The sequence below is a fragment of the Carassius auratus genome, chromosome 36, assembly GCF_003368295.1.
Source record: "Carassius auratus strain Wakin chromosome 36, ASM336829v1, whole genome shotgun sequence".
Taxonomy (NCBI): Eukaryota; Metazoa; Chordata; class Actinopteri; order Cypriniformes; family Cyprinidae; genus Carassius; species Carassius auratus.
The window spans coordinates 684,915-706,528 of NC_039278.1; the positions used below are offsets into that span (position 1 = coordinate 684,915).

The 21,614-nt window shown below is 39.0% G+C and overlaps 1 protein-coding gene and 1 pseudogene across 5 annotated transcripts; one reads left to right on the forward strand and one right to left on the reverse strand.

Moving 5' to 3' along the window:
- Positions 1 to 6,389: 6,389 nt before the first annotated feature.
- Positions 6,390 to 13,288, reverse strand: LOC113054908 (uncharacterized). Of its 5 annotated transcripts, none has more exons than XM_026220695.1 (3): positions 13,149 to 13,288; positions 12,524 to 12,583; positions 6,390 to 7,744 (listed from the first exon to the last, which is right to left on the reverse strand). In XM_026220695.1, the coding sequence occupies exons 1-3, from the start codon at positions 13,205 to 13,207 to the stop codon at positions 6,592 to 6,594; spliced, it is 1,272 nt and encodes a 423-aa protein (XP_026076480.1). In that variant the 5' UTR covers positions 13,208 to 13,288; the 3' UTR covers positions 6,390 to 6,591. The 5 variants fall into 5 exon arrangements, with proteins under 5 accessions (XP_026076480.1, XP_026076482.1, XP_026076481.1 ...); XM_026220697.1 differs by having other exon boundaries at positions 12,524 to 12,638; XM_026220696.1 differs by having other exon boundaries at positions 12,524 to 12,642.
- Positions 13,289 to 13,965: 677 nt separating this feature from the next.
- LOC113054910 (probable Bax inhibitor 1) lies at positions 13,966 to 20,928 on the forward strand (annotated as a pseudogene).
- Positions 20,929 to 21,614: the final 686 nt, after the last annotated feature.

A 21,614-nucleotide genomic window follows, 5' to 3' on the forward strand; every position in this document is an offset into this window, starting at 1 on the left:
CATTGTTTTGAATCTTTCTACTCCTGTTTTCTCCTAAATGATATCCCCATCTATCCAACAACTTTCAGCTGATGTGTGAAGTGCTTTAGAAGGTATAACAGATCTTTTCTTTTCTGAAAGACTGTAGAATATGTGATCACTTTATACTAAAACAGAAATGTGTCCTCTGCGGTTTTGGCCAAGTCAAGTCAAGTGTGTTCACCGAGGTTTTCATGGGCCGATGCCAATAAAGCTAGATTTGAGTTAAAAAACACACAATAATGTATGACCTGACATCTTATTCTTATCCATTATGTTTTTTGAGCAGAAAAACTGAATATTTGACTGATTTCTGAAGGATCATGTGACTGGAGTAATGATGCTAAAACATTCAGCTTTGAAATTACTGGAAAACATTACATTTTAGAATATATTAATATAGAAAACCCTTATTTCACAATATTACTGCTTTCGCTGTATTTTGGATGAAATAAAAGCAGTCTTGGTGAGCAAAAGAGAATTCTTTAAAACATCCTCCTGTTCAAGTCTTTTGACGGGTGTATCTGTATATATGCCAGGTCCCAGTCCAGCCCCGGGCAGAAGAGGACCTGAATGTGTTTATTTTGGGTTTTCCAGAAAGGGTCAATGAGAACATTAATGTGTGACAGAAAACAGAGGAGGAGAAAAGATCAGACTGACTGATGTTGTTTTTAAAACACATTTTTGGATATAGTCATATGATGGAAAGATAAAGAAATCGATTTCTAAACGTTGGTTCTTGTGAGATTAGCATATTCTCACCGTTCTTATGTCATCCCTCGTCATGAACGTATGACAGTGAGCAGAAGCTATAGATTACAGTTTATAAACTTATAAATACAGATATTTTTCTTACAAAAATGCAATGATTCACCATGTGAAGAACTTTTTATGATGGATGGATGTGGTTTATTGGATTTCTTTTGGACTATAGTGAAAAAATAACACCCACTCACTTCCCTTCTAAAGATTAGGAGAGACATGACTTTATATATATACATATAAACTTTGATTGGATTTGTCTGAATGATTAAATTCATATGCACCTAGGATGGGTTCATTTTAATTTTGGGGTGAACTATCTCTTTAAGTGCTTAACTGTAAACTCAACAATCAGGAGCAATTACTATAAAAAGACAAAGATGAGTTTTTGTCTTCAAATAAATAAAATCAAATAAAACAGGAAGGCAATGTTGCAGTGAGAGGGAGAGGGAGAAGCGTTGTTGGTCACAGAGCTGTGTTAAATGTCCTGGTCCAGCGTGATATACATCTCAATGTGTGCTGCACATGTTCAGACAGACTACACAACACTGCCACAACTGAAGAGCAGATGAGATGCATTGTCATCTGGGACAATGTGTGTCCACCACAAAACTGGTTTTAGAAGAAACCCCAATTTTCACTCAAAAGGTTTTCTGCTACTTGTGTGTGTGTGTGTGTGTGTGTGTGTGTGTGTGTGACTATGTGAATTGTGTTGTGTTTTTACAAAAAGAGCCTTGTCTTTAAGATTGTGTTTAAGCAATGGTAAAAAACTGTAATGGAAATCTATTTGTAGAGGTAATACTACTCCCCCTTGTGTTATATTGTAATGTCATATTCAAAACACGTGAAATAAACAAACACAGGATTTAAGTTGTGATATTGACAATACTGTGAATTGGGCATTCAGCATTAAATCACAATCTGTATAAAATAGGGAAACATGAAACCGGTAATTGTGGTATGTATTGGCTTTCAGAAACAGTAAATCATGTATAATTAAATTAGTCCGGTCATTAAAAGATGGAGGTATAAACAACTACTCACTCAGAATTATTAGGTGGAGTAAATGACTGAATTCACAGTTAAGTGTTTATCATTTTAAATAACACAGGACTAATGGAGAGGAGTTAAGGAAATGAAAAGCCAACTAACATAGGAGTAGAATAACATCAAAAGAACTGTCTGATGTGAAATAACAAAATAAAATAAAAATAAAAGACCCCAAAACTCATGTAGGAGCCTTTTGTACAAAATACAAAAACTAATTTATGATAATTTTGTATTTGGTTTTGGAGATTATCTAAAATCTATCTGTTTCCATAAAACTGTTTTAGTTAAGATGAATAGTCTTCCACCCCAGAATGAAACTGCCCCAATGTCAGGACTGTGTTATGTGGCTTTACAAAGTAAAATAAAAATGAATGTGATTATCATGTGCATCTCATCAGTAAAGTAGTTTCTGAGATTAGTAGTAAATCTCTATCACCTGCATTCAGATGGAGCTGTATAGAGCCGTAGTTCACTGAATAGCTATGCAATAAAGCGTTCAATACTGCAGGTGAAAATGAACGTGATATTATGCAGTTTGTCAGTGATTGTTTATTAGATTGTTGAGCTAATAAACACTGTAAACAGCAACTGCTCATGTGTCATCACCTAGTGCGCATTGTATGATTTATAACCTTCATTCAAACAAGAAACGTGAAATCACTGTCTAACAAACATAAGAATCTTAGACTGACCTTATTAATATTAATATATTTAACTTTAAATTATAATAATCATATATATGGGCAATTCTTAGACTATGGGCACTTTCATGTCCTTTGATCATATTTTATAAACAACATTTAATTTTGAAAAATTCACACTTTCATAGTTAAATTTACAATGAAAGTACTTTAGGAACTTTTTACCAGTAGTCTATAATTATTTTTCACCTTTTTAAACATCATTATACATGCAAATATTGCTGTTTTGTGCAATATACACGCCCAGACTTCTGATTTTCAATAATGAAAAAGAAGTGTAAAAATTTGATACATCCATTTTTTTTTTATATATGATTGAATAAAGTATCAGTAAAGGAATCAAAACATAATTGGGGATTTTAAGGTCAGACAACTATTAATGTGATTTTATATACAAAATGTAGTTGTCCCACAGTATTGGCGTCATTTCCACCACAACGCTGTAATGTCCTTTTAACAAGTTTTTTTGAAAGATTGTTTGGGTAGTTTCTATGGAGATGAACAATGACATCACAGCACATGTCTGACATGGAGGAGATTTTAAATTTCTTCAGCAACTTGGAGAAGAAAACTCAAGGTAAATATAGCTTGAAGTGAAAATATTTTTATTGTATGTCATTTCCAAACATGGCGTAACATCAAATGAGTCTGTCAATAAATTGATTTTTTAAACACAAATAGATTTAGTTTGCATGCATGGAATGCTTGCTACCAATTCATAGCTAATCTGTAATACTAGCTTGGATTTTTTTACAAAATACTGTAGAATTGTCATTTCCATCACTGTCATTTATACCACATTACCTTCTTGGGTGGAAATGACAAAAGTGAGGTGGAAATGACATTTATGCTTACAAGGTGCAATTCATAGAATGAGGGGCTACATATGAATATTATTTTTATTGAAATGTACAACGCTTCTGTTTTTATTCAAATATATATTTGTTGAAATTTATTTTATCTATTTTTAAGATGCCGCGGAAGTCAACTGGAGAAAGGTCTCAGTGGTGCTGGGATCAATCGCTTTTATTGGCCACTGAGAGATGATGTCATCTGCTACCAACCCATAGATATAATAAAGCGGCACAAGGAGATTATAATTTCCTTATATGTGTCCTGAGGCACTTCTGCCGGAAGAGCGCGCTCCCGTATAGCAGAGCACTGAGAGCACAACAGACTTCACTGATCAGAGCCAGAGCGTCGCCAAATGTCACAAAAGAAGTGTGTTTTTGGTTGCCAGGGCAAGACAACCCTGCACAGATTACCAAAAGAGAAACAGCATTAAGGGACCAGTGGATGGAGTTTATTTTTACAGAGCATCAAAAGGAGTTGTGCAAGTGTTTGTGTTTGTTCCCTGCATTTCGAAGATGCTTGTTTTACAAACAAGGCCCAGTTTGACGACGGATTTGCGTATCGTTTATTTCTTAAGGATGATGCAGTCCCAACGAAAAAGGGTCACGATCGTGTGTTGGAACCACAGGCGGTGAGTAAAACTGCTTCAAATATCTCTGTGTTGTTAACTTAGCTATCGGTGTGTAAGCACATCAAGTAAACAACATGCGATGTTGTTATCAAACTGCACTTTCCACATGTACAGCTTAAAAAAAAAAAAAAAAAAAAAAACCCATAAAGTGGAACTTAGTCATTTTCCAAAACTGCTAAGCAATTATATACAGTTTCAGTACATACCACATAGAGACGTCGTGGCTGATGCTGCTCTTGTTAAATTTCAGCCTCTGGATCTGTGTCACAGTTTCCAAACGCTCTCAACTCAAAAGTCTACTGGCGCTCGTGATTCTTTAGCTCCGCCCACACGTCACGCCTCCAGCTGGTCGTGTTTTTCCGGGAAAAATTGGTACAGACTATCTTTCTCTTATAAATATAATAAAACTAAAGACTTTTTGGAGTTATGAAGGATGCAGTACTACTCTATAGGTACTCAAGATTAACAGGAGATTGAGTAAAAACGAGCATTTCACCCCCCCCCCCCTTTAAGGATAGGGTCATAGGGATACCATGGTCCTTAAACCAGGTACTGGTAGCTTTGACACTGTGTGCAGGTGCAGAGTCCTGTTGGAAAATGAAATCTGCATCTCCATAAAGTTGGTCAGCAGCAGGAAGCATGAAGTGCTCTAAAACTTCCTGGTATACGGCTGTGTTGACCTTTGACCTCAGAAAACAGAGTGGACCAACACCAGCATGGCAGCCCAAACCATCACTGACTGTGGAAACTTTACACTGGACCTCAAGCAACGTGGATTGTGTGCCTCTCCTCTCTTCCTCCAGACTCTGAGACCCTGATTTACTTTCATCAGAGAACATAACTGTGGAGCACTGACCAGCAGTCCAGTCCAGCAAGAGAGACGCTTCTGACGCTGTCTGTTGTTCAAGAGTGTCTTGACACAAGGAATGTGAAGCTGAAACCCATGTCTTGCATACGTCTGTGTGTAGTGGTTGAAGCACTGACTCCAGCTGCAGTCCACTCTTTGTGAATCACCCCCACATCTTTGAATGGGTTTTGTTTCACAATCATCTCCAGGGTGTGGTCATCCCTATTGCTTGAACAGTTTTTTCTACCCCATCTTTTCCTTCCCTTCACCTCTCTATTAATGTGCTTGGACACAGAGCTCTGTGAACAGCCAGCCTCTTTTACAATGACCTTTTGTGTCTTGTCCTCCTTGTGCAAGGTGTCAATGGTCGTTTTTTTTTTTTAACACCTGTCAGGTCAGCAGTCTTCCCCATGATTGTGTAGCCTACAGAACTAGACTAGCTCTTTTCTTAAAGCCATTTCGCTAATTTGTGAAGCTCAATTATCTTTTGCTGCACATCAGAAATATATTCTTTGGTTTTTCTCATTGTGATGGATGATTAAGGGAATTTGGGCTTTGTTTTTCCTCCTCTTTATATTTCTGTGAAACAGGAAGCAATGGCTGGATAATTTCATGTTCATAATCACCCTGGAGTGCTCATAATTGTGAATATGAATGGGAATATATTTCAAAATATATTACTTATAAGAATTTCTTTTTATATATATATATATATATAAAAGATCAAAAGGATTAATGCAGATTAATCTTCACTGCCTTCTTTGATCATATTTACTAAGGGAGTCAATATTTTTGGCCATGACTGTATATAAATAGAATTTGTAAAACATTTAACATTTTAATTAATTTTTTCCACAGAGCATGTATCTTTTCTTTCTCACAGGAAGCTTTTCAATCTCACACAGACACTCTTGAGAAATAATTATCCTGAGAGCCAATATAATCACCAACAAAGTGGTTTTTAACTCTGAAGACGAATAACTACAGCCTTCCTCTGTCACCATACAGCCAGACAACCTAAAGAGAGATGTGTGTTGCCACAGAACCATGCGTTTACATAAAAACTATTTAGACATAGCACAATGCTCATTCAATAAATGCACAGCTAAACGTGTTTTGAGTCTGGATTTAAATGTGCATTCACCTTGAGAATTTCATCTTTGTTTCCAAACACAATGAGTCAACGGGGCTATATTTGTTAACGGAAAGGCTAGAATAAATCTCTGTGTCATCAGCATAGCTGTGATAAGCAGTTTGTTTGAGTTGAGTTTGAGTTGAGCCTTGAGGGACTCTGTATGTCATTGATGCCCACATAGACTAAGGATCCCTTCTTAGTATGGACTAAACTATTTGAGGACTACCTTAGAAAGTCCTACCCAGTTTTCTGTGTGGGAATGACAGAAGAAATGAAAAAAAAAGTTGTTGAATTTCTAATGTGCAAGCATGAAATGCACAGTTAAAACAAAACATAAATATGCTCAAAATTTTCTTTGACAGTGAAGATTAACCTGCCATGAACAACATTAGCTTAGACACAAAAAATGTGATTTATTTGTAATGTTACAATCACATACTATTTTGAAAGACATGCCATTGCTGACCAAGTATATTTTGATAAGCCATTTATTTTATTGTATGATCTAGAGGAAGAGCCTTTGGTCTGAGGTTGCTGTTATGAAACAGTTTTAAGAAATGCTCCTTGAGCTCTAAATGTAGAATCAGCCCCGTGTTTAAAAGTGGAAAAGCTTCTCTTTCTGAAGAATTGAAATGAGTTCAGCTTTCACAGCATCAGTGTTATTACGTACAAGGCTACAGATGTTTCTCATGCTGTCCTGATGGGTTACACTCTTTGTGATTTCTGAATATTGTTCTTCATTAATGATTTTCTGCTGAAGCAGTTTATCTGCAACCATCTGGACATTTTTAACTCTCTGAATGAGATCTGGCCAGTGGTCATCAAAATATCTTACTTTATCTGCCTCACTCTTTAGAGGTGGCTCATCTCTCTGTGGATGAATCTGAACCAGTTCTTTCTGGAGTGTTGCAGTCCAGACAATCTTCTTGTCCTCCTCTCTGATAAGAGTCATGTGAACATCGTTCTCCAGCTGTGCCTTGATCTTGAAGAAGTTAGGGTCCATTTCTCTCCTGAGTGTAATCCCTTCTTTGGGATGGACATTGGCACCAGGAACATCAAGAATGTTTGGAGTTTTCATCCGAAACGATCGGTCAGGTCTGGGATGCGAGATTAGATAACTTGATCTTTCGATCTTCTCAACAACTTCTTTTGCATGAGCATCAAAAGGAAACAAGTAGACATGTAGAATAAAAGGAGCTTTAGAGCGCATGTAGATAAGAAGATCGCAGTGTTCATACCATCGCATTCTCCGTCTTATGATTAATGTTGTAGTAGAGAAGGATGGTTGGACTATCTTGGCATGGAATCGGGTCAACTGAACAGGTTCCATGGTTATTCCTCCATCTTCTACACTGAGGACTTTCACAGCATCTCTGAGGGAAGCTTCAGACTCTCCTAAACAGGCGTAATGTGGCAGATGAACTTCCTCCAGTTTCCCTGAGATCACCGTCACCTCCATCACTGGAGCGATTCGGTTGCACTGTAGCCTCTTCATTTCTGTGTTGAGGAACCGTCCGTCTACGGTGTGATACTGAAGAGTGACGTCCCCATCACAGACCCATCTCATCCTGGTCCTGACACACTCGTAACGGCCCGGTCCAGTGCTGACCCTGAACTTTGACACCCCTTCATCTGTGCAGAGCGACGGCTCAATCTGAACCCACTGATCTGGATCAGAGACATGAACACAAGACTGACACGTCAGCAGAGGGTGAATATTGAGCCCAGAACATCTGAGGTTTGAGGACCTGAAAACAGAAAGAAAGAGTGAGAAGTCGCTCTTACAAACTGGGAACAAAATTAATAAGCAAATAAATAAAACTCGCCAGTTTGCCTCTATATGTTGACTTTATAAAGAACAAAATGAAAGAATAAGAGTCTGAACATCAGTGAAGAAAGGAAGTAAACAAAACGGTCTACTTAAAACAACAGCAGCAACTACAGCTGACTAGAAAAACTAAAACATCACAATTCACACACCTAACAACTTTTCACCATCAGAAGCTTCTGTAAAATAAAGTTTTTCCCCAGAACTCCATGTTTTGACATATATTCAGAAGAACAGTGCTCTCTTAGGTGTTTCTAAGTGATCAGCTGTGTCCTGTTGCAATAATTGTTTAGATATTAAAAGCAGGGAATGTGCTGTATCATAATGCTTCTGCATTCTGAGAATTGCATTTGATGATGACACACAGACCAGAATGAATACGAGGGAGCTGACTTTGAGAGACAAGCGAGCAATTTAGATGCTAAAAGAACAGAGGAACTCAGAGCTATGCAAAAAAACAATGGTCATGGAGAAATCAAGAGTTTGAAGTGTCCTAAAAAAAGAAAAGAAAGAAACTACTGGAGACTACAGCAACCAACAATGTCCTGGTCGCCTGAGAAAAACAACAGTAGTTGATGACAGACAAATCATAAAAGCTGTGATAAAGAACCCTAAAATACATGTCTGTAAAATCACCAACAAGCTCCAGAAAGCTGAGGTGATGCTCTGTCAATCTACAGTCCGCAGGAGACTTTGACACAGAATTACAGAAGATACACAGCAAGATGCAAACCTCTGATCTGCAGCAAACATAGACAGGCAAGATTAGAGATTAACAAAATCTGAAAGGTGAGCTAGTAGAGTCTTTGAATTAGGGATGCACCGAAATTTCGGCCACCGAAAATTTTCGGCCGAAAATGGCCTTTTTGGTTTTCGGCCGATAGACTTTTATCACCGAAACAACACGGCCGAAATGTTGTGATGACGCAAACAGAAACCGCGACATGCACGTGCACCTGCATAACGCAGAACACGAGACACTCACTTAACACCAGTGAGAACATTCTCTCTCTTCTTATTCCTTTATTCGCAGAACTAAAGCGTCTCCTAACAAAGAGATTAAGACGGACCACGAAGTAAAAACAAAGAAAAGTACAGTCTTATAGAGTCTGTTAGCACACGTCTCACTGAGATCTTTTCGGATCCTCTGCACTTCATCGCGAATGTGCTTGATCCGCGTTATAAAGACCATTACTTGGATGCGGAAATAAGGCAGCGCGCACGAGAAATGATCCAGGCCGCGCTGGATGCGGAGAACCCGCGTGGAGACGGAGAAGCGCCAAGCGCAGGAGACAGATCAGAGCGCAGAAAAAAAGACTGGTCTCTGCACCAGATGAGGGGCATGCACCATCATTGTCTGATATGTTCAGTGGAATTCTGCAAGAAAGTGCCTCAAATAATAATAATACGTTGGCTATTTTGTTCTTAGGCTACTATATATACACACACACTCACACACACACACACACACAAACATACATACATAATATCAGATTGTAGCCATATTTATGGTAGATTTCTGCTTTAATTTGATAAAAATGTTTATTTATGCCCTGGCCCTATTTAAATACACTCTCTCAAATATTTCTCAAATGTCAGGCAGATGACAAGCTCAACTGCTCAACAGCTAGATGGTTATCTGTCTGAAGTCCCCATCCCCAGAAGTGATAACCCTCTTGCCTACTGGAGAAGTGATGCACTTTCTAGTCCTACAGAGAACAATTTCAAATGCACTTCACCTAAATGCACTTTGTTTTTATGAGAGAACTGTTCATTTTAAAACCTTTCTGCAGGCCAGTAGGCCTGTACATTATTATTAAATATACACATGAGTGGGATACATTTTTAGTTTGAATTTTATTTTATACTGTGCTTGTTGCAATGATTGTTGCAATGTGCTTAATAAATATTTGCATCATTTGTAATTATGTATTTTTATGTTTTTTTTTTTTTTAATAAGTTATGTAATTGTAATTATCTTTGAAACTTTAATATTAATTTATGCAATTGCAATGTCTTAATTTTAGTAAAGTTAGTACACGGTCATAGCAATAAATGCAATGGTACTAATAATTCACATAATTTCTTTCGGTGTTTCGGTTTCGGTTTTCGGCCTTGGATTTCTCTTTTTCGGTTTTCGGTTTCGGCCAAGAATTTTCATTTCGGTGCATCCCTACTTTGAATAGTTTTATGGACAGATGAGACAAAGATGATGCATGCCTCTGGAACAGGCTCTCTCAACTTTATGGATGACTTAAACCATGGTGATAGCAGAATGAAGTGAACAGAAACATCTTGGCTACCAATGTGGTGACCCAGCCGCCCAGTGGTGCTACAGAAGCTGTGGAAACCTGACGTGACGTCTCCTTCCCTTTTAGTAGGTCACGTCGGATGACAGACGAATTGGGATTCCTACCATTGGGCCACAGATACTGCCCCATCCAGATTTCTGTGGAAGCCTCCTATGTAACCAAAAACTTAAGTGAGGAAAAAATAAACAAAATATTCTCAGCTCGGCCCTCCTCTGGGGGAGGGAGTGGTGCATTCAGCATCTACCGAAGAGCAGCTTCCTGCATCTCTGGGCCACCTCGTCATGCTTTGTGCCCAGACACGAGGCATCGATCGTGACCATCTTCTCTTTTAGTGTGCTGAAGTGCACAGGGGAGATGGCCGTCTGCAACACAAACACTGCAGCGGTGCACTACCTGTACTCAAGCTGTGATCAGCGAGATGCAATTATAGCACAACAATGTGCAGTGGCTCCTTTAGTTACACTCAAAGCAGATTGGTCTCTCTAAGCGGATTCAAGTTTGTTGGTCATCCGATGTGACCGACTGAAAGGGAACTATAAACTCAAATTCCCCTGTTTGCCATCAAAGTTCAATGAGTCAATGTTTTCCTGAAACTTGCTTGGCTGGAGCTACATCTGTACACCTCTGGTGAGAAGCTCTTGTTAAACAGCTCATGCTCCTGAACACAATGAGCAAACTAACATGCAGTGCACTCTATACTGTAGTGTGTCAACAACCAGTCCTGTTTTTGAAGAGTGCTCATGTGCATAAATGTATAAGAAAACGCTAGAGTATCATGAAAGAGGGAACCTGTGAGGAATCAAATGTCAAATAAAGCCAAACTGAAAGGGAAGAAAAACTGAAGTCGTCATCAGGTTCAGCGTTCATTACAGAAGCATCACAGAGATCAGAGATCTTTCATCTGAAATAAGAGTCAAGCCTGAAGTCTTCTTATTAATTGTTGTGAATATATGCTCATCCTTACAATTCATATTTACAGAATTGTATTTTAAAAACAGAATATGTTCCAGGGATAGTAATACTAGGATTCTAGCTCAACTCTTCCTCTGCCTGTATACAGTGTCAGTCCAAGACACAAACATACATAAATACTGCTCTGTGTGTGTGTGTGCACTTGGATGGGGTAAATTGAAGCTGTGTGTACGGTCTACTGTCCATGTCCAGAAAGGTAAGAAAAACATCATCAAAGTAGTCCATGTGACATCAGAGGGTCAGCTAGAATATTTTGAAGCATCGGAAATACATTTTGATCCAAAAAATATTTGAAAGATTTGAACTCTCTAACAACAGACACAGAAGAGAAGACAATGCTGTATAAAGTCGTAGTTTTTGCTATTTTTGGACCAAAATGTATTTTCGATGCTTCAGAATATTCTAACTGACCCTCTGATGTCACATGGACTACTTTGATGATGTTTTTCTTACCTTTCTGGACATGGACAGTAGACCGTACACACAGCTTCAATGGAGGGACTGAGAGCTCTCGGACTAAATCTAAAATATCTTAAACTGTGTTCTGAAGATAAACGGGTCTTACGGGTTTGGAACGACATGAGAGTGAGTTATTAATGACATAATTATCATTTTTGGGCGAACGAACCCTTTAATTAATCTTCATCTGACCAAGACCTTCTGTGCTCTAAGTCACCCACAAATCTTTTGCCTTTTCTTTATTTGCCTTTAGCAAAATAGTGTAATATTCTTTTGATGCCTTTTGCAAGACATTGCATCGTTTCATACTTTTCATCTTCAGAAAGCTCTTTCTTCCTCATCATATTTGATGAGAACTGTGACTTGATTAATAATGTGGAACAACCTCTGTAGAGTTTCCATTTCCCTGAGAAGACCTGGCAAACTATTGACAAAACCAGTCTGAGATTGATCCCACTTACCTGAAATGATGTGAGAAACATCACAGACAAACATCGGACTCTTTATCGTACTGAAATCCTATTGATATGTCTCTTGCATAATAATTTGGAACAGGGTGTATAAAGAATTGACATTACTGGGTGATTTGATTCACACGGTATCGTATGGTTTTAAGTGTTCTGTGACGCTTATCTTCTTCAGCTGGTAGATTCCCCTACACTACATGATCAGATGCTCTCACAAATAACCCTCATTAATAATCTTTAGCTTCCATATTAGCAAATGACATCACTGACCACTGTGTTGCTGTGCTAGAGATATAAACTGATATGAGCAGAAATCACAAATTATCTCCAAGTGCTGTATGAAAAACAAAAAATATGTGTGAGTGTGTGTGTGTGTGTGTCTCTCTGTGTGTGTGTGAGTGTGTGTGTGTCTCTCTGTGTGTGTATATGTGTGTGTGCGTGCGTGTGTGTGAGCCTCACTCTCTTCCACTGCACTGGATTCTCTCTCACCTGGGGTCAGAGGTCACTGGTTCATGGCTGTATTCAGCAGACTCGCTCATGGATCTGTCACTGTTCAGAGACACACAGCTGTGATCAGCAGATGAAGATCTGTTCTCCATAATGACTGTCTTAGGAAACACAAGAGAACACCTCACAATACTGGGATTATTACTCCAGTAAATACAGTGACAACACAAGAGAATGTGGAGCTTCAGACGTAGCTGCAACAGTTTGTGGAGCACCTTTTGTTTATTAAATGTAATGTTAACCCATCTGTGTGGTAGTCAAACTATGTTGATTCTGGGCTGAATCGATGGCACACTCTGTGATGAGCTCCTCGTGCTGGGCTTGTGTTGAACACACACACAGATACTCTCATGGGAATGAAATACATATCTTTGAGTCACTTTATCACAGCCTTCGCGATATGACTGCGTCATTTACCCATAATGCGATACATCGATTATATGTCGATATAGTGCGCCTCTGATTAAAATACAATAAAAACATCACTCATTGCCAGCAGTAGCCTGTCATGCGCTTTTATTCATTTGCTCACAACGAGACAAAGTTTAATATGATGAACACTGTACAATAACACGACATGATATCAATAGCCGATCAATTACCTTACCCTGTAGTGTGATATGTATGGCGGTTCTTAAGTCTTCGAAACATACACTTTAATTTCATCAGAATCAAGTCTCCAGTTAACTTTCGATTTCAACACAGAGGAGGCCCAGATTACACAATTCTTCTTCTTCTTCTTCTTCTTCTTCTGAAGGGTTAGCTCTGGTGCGTATTCCGCCTCCTACTGGGATGAACCGACCTTTCTATATTTTAATAAAAAATAGACCAAATATTATATATAACTGCTCCACAGTTTCTGTAAGTTCACAGTTACTTTTAAAAGTAAAGTATTATAATATTGTATTACTCCATAAAAAATAACTAATTAATTTACTTAGTTACTTTATATGGAAAGTAATGTGTTACGTTACTTTTGCATTAATTTTTAAACTGGACAGGGCTTGCTTGTTTGTTTGTTTATAAAATAAACAAGTTATATTTTAGGCAAATACAAAAGCCTTTTCACACCGAAAGTGAAATGAATACGCCTCAGGCTGAAATATGAGCTGGGTTTACCAAAAGACATAAGAAGAAAGGATAACTTCGTTAATGTATATTAAACATACTGGAATGCAGTAGGACAGGACAGGGAAATATGTGGTTTATATTTCGATTAAAACGGGACTAAGTGTATGAAAACAAGATACTGTACATGGGAAAGTGAATAGCATAATACAAAATAAAGATGCAAGCTAAGTTAAAACCAGAAGAAGAAGAAGAAGAAGAAGAGGTCGTGTGTTGAAATGTACAGTAGGGGGCGGTAGCGCGCGAGAATTGAAGCGATCCGTCAACAAATGAAGGAAGAAGAAGAGTGACGTCATCACGTCGTCTGTCAGTCGCTGTACGTGTCGAGTTCAGGCCTTCAGGAAAACAACAGACACACCCTCACATCTTATGGTAACAAAATCAGCCTAATGTTTAGAATAATATAATATAATAATAATAATGTTTATAGAATGACTAGAAATCGCGTGTGTGTGATGAAGAGTAGAAGATTTAAACGCATGTCAAGATCCGAGGTTTCGAGAACCGAACTCTGATACAATCACCTGATGATATTCAGCGCGTTCCATCCGAGCTCACTACAGCTGTGTGTGTGTGTGTGTGTGTCATATCGGGACACAACTCTGTATAATGACATGGGTATGACACAGGTATTACAAGGAGAGTGTGACTTATGAGCACATAACCCATGTCCCCATTTTTCAAAACGCTTATAAATCATACAGAATGAGTTTTTTTGAGAAAGTAAAAATGCAGAAAGTTTCCTGTGAGGGTTAGGGTTAGGTGCAGGGTTGGTGAAGGACCATAGAATATACAGTTTCTACAGAATAAAAACCATTACACCTATGGGATGAACACACTTTACACAAAAACAAACGTGTGTGTGTGTGTGCGTGAGTGAGTGAGTGAGTGAGTGAGTGAGTGAGTGAGTGAGTGTGTGTGTGTGTGTGTGTGTGTGTGTGTGTGTGTGTGTGTTTGTGTGTGTGAGTGAGTGAGTGAGTGAGTGTGTGTGTGTGTGTGTGTGTGTGTGAGTGAGTGAGTGTGTGTGTGTTGTGTTTTCACGTGTCCTATCAGCGTCAGTTGTGTTGTGTCTCTGTCTTCGGTAAATCCTCTCCCGTGTCCTCATGACTGCTGTTAATATAGACTTCTTCTGTATCTGATTTCAGATGCAGCAACTGATTTCGTGAATGGGATATTGAATTTGTTCAGCTCATTTATTCACAACACCGTTTCGCTGATGAAACAAGTTCCAATCAAAGCGACAGCAGAACTGTAGTGTGTTTCTGAGTAACACAAGGTTTTTGTTTCTGAATCAGTCCATGTTTTTGAATGAATCGAGTGAGTCATTGATTCAGATTCATAATGACAGTCACTTGACTGGTGCTTTGATCATATTTAAACGTATCATCACATTTTCCTCAACATTTCATATCTATATATTCAACAATATTTAAAACATTGATCTTGGTGGGGGGGGGGGGGGGGGGGGTGCATGTACAATTCTCTCTCCACCTTCAATACCACGACTTAGGTGCCCTTGAGCAAGGCATCGAACCCCCAACTGCTCCCCGGGCGCCGCAGCATAAATGATGAACACTGCTCCGTGTGTGTGTGTGTGTGTGTGTGTGTGTGTGTGTTCACTGCTCTGTGTGTGTGCACTTTGGATGGGTTAAATGCAGAGCACAAATTCTGAGTATGGGTCACCATACTTGGCTGAATGTCACTTCACTTCACTTCTAACATCATTTATGCGTTTGCAGCTGTGTGTTGTAAATGAATCTATGGCATCAGTCTGCACATCAACATCATTTCCCTTCAGACTAGTGCTGCAGGATTAATCATGTGATTGTCATGTGTCTCCTCAGTAAAGATGGTTCTGTGATTAACAGTAAGTGTCCATCAGCTGCTCTCAAACGGAGCCGCACTTACTACACGGCCGTAGCTCACTGACAAGCTTCTTCATATCTGTACTCACATGAGATCCATCGTGCGACCCTGCTTCAGATGCAGCTCCTGTGTCTCCTCTGCTGTGGAAAGATGCTACAGATGCTACAGTATCTTATCATGCTAACTCCATTAACTGACCAGATTTAAGAATATGATGTGAATTTGATGTGAATTTGATGGGGAAAAGCCTAGCAGGACATGACACAACCCTCTACATTGAGAGTAAATCACTCATGTGATTAAATCTTCACTCTGAGCGACTAAATGATGTCTAATATTAGACGATGGCTAATGAATTCTCAGGTTTTACTCACCAGTGTGTGAGATGGAGGTTAAGTGAAAGTTTAGCTCAGATGTATGTTCACTCACGAACACTGACTGAGAGATTCAGAGTTTGTATTTTTATTAGCATTGAAATAAGTAGATTTTTGATTATATATGCTGTCAATTGTAGTTTTTAGAAAGAATTGAATTGCATTCAGTGCATTTCTTAATTTTTCACAGTTTAACGTGTGACGCTCGCTGTGATTCAGCGTCTGTCCTGTCACTAAATGAGGATGAAAACACATGAAGAACATCTCCAGAACTACTCTGAGAGTCCCTTCACGAGCATCTGACCATTTGATTCGAGCAGAAGCATCTCCTCACACAGAACTGAAGATATGCACAGCAACCCGTCAAAATAAAAGTCCCATCTACTGTACTACTACTAGAATTAAACAGATTATTTTTTAAGGAATAATCACACAACATTTCTTCCATGTTTTAATTTTAATAGTAAATTCCCTTTGTTTGCCAAAAAAAAAGTTTGCTTAACTTTAAGTAATTAAAAGACATATAAAATGTATAAATATGTTTATAAATAATCTAAGTTGTTTTATGCTTCAAATAATTAGACATGCTAAAACTGAACTTGGTAACAATAAGAATTATGGTGAGAAAATCACCCTAATCATGTCATTTTTGTTAATTAGACTTACTTTATGATTAATAAACTTTAAAAAGGAGTGGAGTAAAATTACAATGGAAAAAACAGAACGCAGAAAAATGAACGCATTTATCTATTCTACATGAAATTCAACGATTAAAAAATAATCGTTCTGTTCTGAGCTCATTCACTGCTCATACATCAATCACATTACTACAGCCTTCATTACCCGCTCCGTCTCTTGTGTTCAGTTCTGTACACACCAAACATGAGCTGACACACACTCCATCAGCACAGAATGTGATGAATGATAATACAGTGTGTGTACCTGAGCAATGCCTCACAGGTGTAGTGATCAGCTTCATATGAAAGACTGTAAATAACATGTTTCAGCTACATTATATGACCCAAGCACACACTAGAACAGGATCTGAAGTTGTTACAGACACTCGGTGAAAGCACAGTATAAATGTGTTGTAGAGTTGTAGAGGAGTGACATCTCTGCTTCTGTGTCTTCACGTAGGTTGATTCCTGAGAAGAGGCAGAAAGATGAACGTGTTTGATCGCTCCGTAAACTTCGACGCTCTCTTAAAGTTCTCTCAGATGTGAGTGTGTTGATCAGCTCTGTGTCATTACTGTGCTTGTGCGGGTCTGTCTGATAGTCCTGATGTTATACTGATCTGTGTGTGTGTGTGAAGCAGGTGTAGGGCAGTCTGGCTGTGTGTATGCTGGTGGCTGCCGCCGGCTCCTGGCTCTTCCTCATCACCAGACTTTTCCAGGTGACCTCGCTCTCTCTGGGGTTCTGCAGATGGACGCTGCTGGACGTGTCTCTGATGTGTGTCCTGGTGGTCTTGTCCTCCAGGGTGGGCTGAGCATGCTGGGGTCACTGGCTCTGATGGGCTGGCTGGCCATGACCCCCCACAGCCCTCACACAGAGAGGAAGAGGTTGGCCATCCTCGCTGGCTTTGCTTTCTTCACAGGTCAGAACTTATTCACATCCTTTAACAGCTTCTTTTCCTGGATCACGTGTTCAGAAGACTCACGGTAGCATCTCAATCCTCAAACAGGTCTCGGACTCGGCCCACTTATGGACTACGTCATCAGCGTCAACCCGAGGTAAACCCCCCCGAGGAAAGGGATTACTTCCTGTTGGGGAAGTCTTAAAGAATCAGCCGTTCTCTACTGATCAGAGTCTGTTACAGCAGCAGGGATCCCCTTCACCTTCACACCCTTCTGTTTCTGAATGCAAACGCATCTGGAGAAATGTAGCGCTGCATCAGTGTCTCATCAATGGATGCTCTGCAGTGAATGGGTGCCGTCAGAATGAGAGTCTGATAAAAACATCCCAATAATCCACAGCACTCCAGTCCATCAGTGAACATCTGGAGAAGAACGAAGCTGAAACACATCCAGCATTAAGATGATTTTAACTCAAACACATAGAGTCTATAATCCATAATAACACTTCCTCCAGTGAAAAAGTGTTCTGTCTGAATCAGGAGAGAAATCTGCACAGATCAAGCAGTGATTAAACAGATCTAAACAGCGTTTGTTTCACAAGTGTTAACTGCTGGACTGGAGTTGTGAGGGTTACTTTTAAAAGTGCTGTAGGTGGTTTAAAATCATTACAAAATTGTAATTCCTTGCTTTTATCATTGTGATTTGTTTTTCTTTAATGCTTAATTGAATTACTTTTATATAAAGCACTTACCTCTCCTCTAGTCCTGATGTAAAAGCACAGCTAACCCAGAAGCTCTTGTGTTCTTGATGTGTGTAGCATCATCCTGACAGCGTTCCTGGGCACCTCTGTCATCTTCTCCTGCTTCACGCTGAGCGCCCTCTGTGCCCAGCGCAGGAGTTATCTGTGAGGTGAGCGTCGGTCCGGCCCAGGTGTGTGTGTGTGTGTGTGTGTGTGTGTGTGTGTGTGGTTCTCCTGCTGGTCTCGCTGCTCAACATGTTCTGGGCCTCGGCCGTGCTCTTCAAGGTGTGTGACGTGACCGTGTGAGAGCAGCAGATGGAGACGTGTGACCGTGTTTGTGACGGCTCTGCTCCTGGTCTCAGGCTCATGTGTAGCATTGTGCTGTTTGACACCCAGCTGATCATCGAGAAGGCAGAAACGGGAGACAAAGACGACATCTGGTACTGATTCTCCTCTGATGGACCGATGATGAGTGGATCAGCACATTTAGTTCTGATGTTAGTTTGAACCTGCAGAAGCTAAACGCATGGTTGTGTTTTACATGAAGGCATTGTGTTGACCTCTTCCTGGACTTCGTGACCATCTTCAGAAAGCTGCTTATCATTCTCTCTATGAACGAGAAGGTATCTGACACAGTTACACAATCATTTCTGTTTTGCTCCGTATTTAACTTACTGTTTTTGATTATTTTAGGAGAAGAAGAAGGAGAAGAAGTGATCTTCATCATCTCCTCAGCTGCTTCATTATGAAGATGATTACATCATTTGATTGTTTTATTGAAAAGGTGTCTTAATTGTATTTTGGGGTTGTTTCTGGGCTTGGGATGTGTTGTCAGGCTAATGATCTAATGATCTAATGAGATCTTATTTAGTTTCTTTACTGTGAGGCAGAACGTGGAGCTCTGTAGGAAAGGAGTCTGATTATGAGAATACAATCTGCTTTAATATTGTTCATTCAGCAGAAGTGGAGTGTGATGGAGTGGTACTGCTAGATGCTAGCGGACTTTATCACCCCATACTCTGAACAAGATCACATCGTGGATCTAACTACATCCTGATCATAACATGGGCTCACTAAACTGCTTTTGTGTGGGTCTAGCATTACTTTAAGCTGCCGTTTTGCTTGTGGCTTGTTTAGTGATATTTAATATTTAGTGATTCACATCTGAGAGACGAAGGGCTCTTCCCCTGATGTGTGACTGTGAGAAAGAGTGTGAGGAGACTACAATAATGAGGGGTTGATCATTTGTATTTTAATAACAGTGAAACCTGACTATACACAGTGAAGGTCAAAGACACGAGCACACGCATCTAAACTCTGAGACGTGAACAGCCACACTCCTTCATGCCATTCCTGAAACAGATCCTGTTCAACTGATGAAACATGTCACCCATACGTGCTATTTCCATCTGTTTGCTGCTTCTTTCCATACATTCAAGAGAAACCGCCCCATCATCAGAAGTCATGGTTAATTTACCGTATTTGTGTAGAACATAAGCCCTGTGTAGAGGAAAACAGCTGAAGTGTAGACACCAAGATATCTGGCCACCAAAAATACTAAACAAAACAAAAAACAGGATTTTGTAGTCATAAACCCATGCTTTGTATGTATTATACACTACAGAAATATTTAATATCTAAGAAACTAAACACTTCGTAAACATCTGACTATTCGCATGCATTTCACAATAAAGATTGTTCTACACTTAGATTCTAACATTCATAGTGTTACAGTGTGAACACTCATATTACTTTTTATATCATGCTGTTTTATATTTTATAGAACATTATAAACATCCTGGCATCCCAAGACATTCAGTGAAATGAAAAATATGTCTAAATGTTTCACTTGATTTCATAGATTTAGTCAGGAATTAGTTTGGGGAAATCACTATAGTGACAACTAATGCAAGTAATAAAACTCTGTATTCATCATAACTGATCTACTATGATGGCATCGCATTCGTCTTCTTCCAGAAACAGAGTATATCCGAGAGTCACTGCTGAATCTCCAGGGTTAGTTTAAGGAGGTGATGTGTGTGGATGATTAGCGCTGTGTGTGTGCGGGGCGTGATCACATTACAGGGAAAACGACCTCGCATCGGTTCGTATGGATTACTTTCATCACATAATATTTGTTTTAAATAAAACTTACTTCATTTAAAGGTAAACACTACAAGCTTTCTATAGATATATTTCTGTGTGAAGTATTCACTGAGCTTTGATTCATTTTAGTGAGGTGTTTCAGGAAGATTTTCAAGACTGAGAAGACTGAAAGCACATACTGTTTATTTTCTGTATTTTACAAAAGCACAATTTGCATATATTGTGAGAGTACACAAATAAAAACAGACCCTTCACAGATTCAGATGATGTATCCCAGATAGTAAAATGACTCTGGAACGGTTCCGCCCCAGAGGTACCACAAGCTCCAGAATGGATCCACATCAGGAGTCCACATCAGGAGTCCACTGGCACACCACAACGGATCCGGTCCAGACCCTACCCGTATCTGCTAATAAACCACACAGCATTTCACCCCTTGTACCGCACGTCACATATTGAGAAAATGTCCTCCATTTTCATTACTTTGTTGGTTTTTAATTGTCATATTGTCATGTCTAAGACAGCTTTTTATTTATTGTTTTTGCAGCTATGTTTCACCTATATTTAACAGTGCTTAATTAGTTGAGTTAATTATTGAGTTACACCAATACACAAGGGTGACGATGCACTCGATGTCTACAACTACAGACATATTTCTATCATTAGTAGCATAGCAAAAGTGTTTGAAAAACTAATATTTAAACAATTATTCAAATATATTAATGAATTTTCTATTTTGTCTTCAAATAAATCTGGTTTCAGGCCAAACTACCTACAACTACTGCTAAACACTCTTTTCTTTGGTTTAATTATTATCTCCACTGCAGATATCAATGTGTCTATGTTAATGGTTGTATATCACAGTCTTTAATAATGGAGAAAGGTGTTCCTCAAGGCTCTTCCTTAGGGCCTCTTTTATTTTCTATATTTATTAATGATCTATATGCAGATGACACAGTGATTTACACATCTAATGTGTCCGACTCTAAGATTCAGTCCTCATTGCAATCTAACCTTAATTCTACTCAACTTTGGTTCCAATCCAATCATCTTTTATTGAACTAGAAAAAGTCATATAGTATATTGTTCTCCACCAGATCAGCAGAAGCAAGATATTAATCTTTCACTCAAATTCTTAGATACTCCACTTGGACAAGTTATTGAACTTAAATATCTGGGCCTTTGGCTTGACTCACAACTCTCATTTAGGTGTCATATTAATTCTGTTGTAAAAAAGATCAATTGTTATTTACAAATATTATATCGTTCTATTCATTGTTTTACTC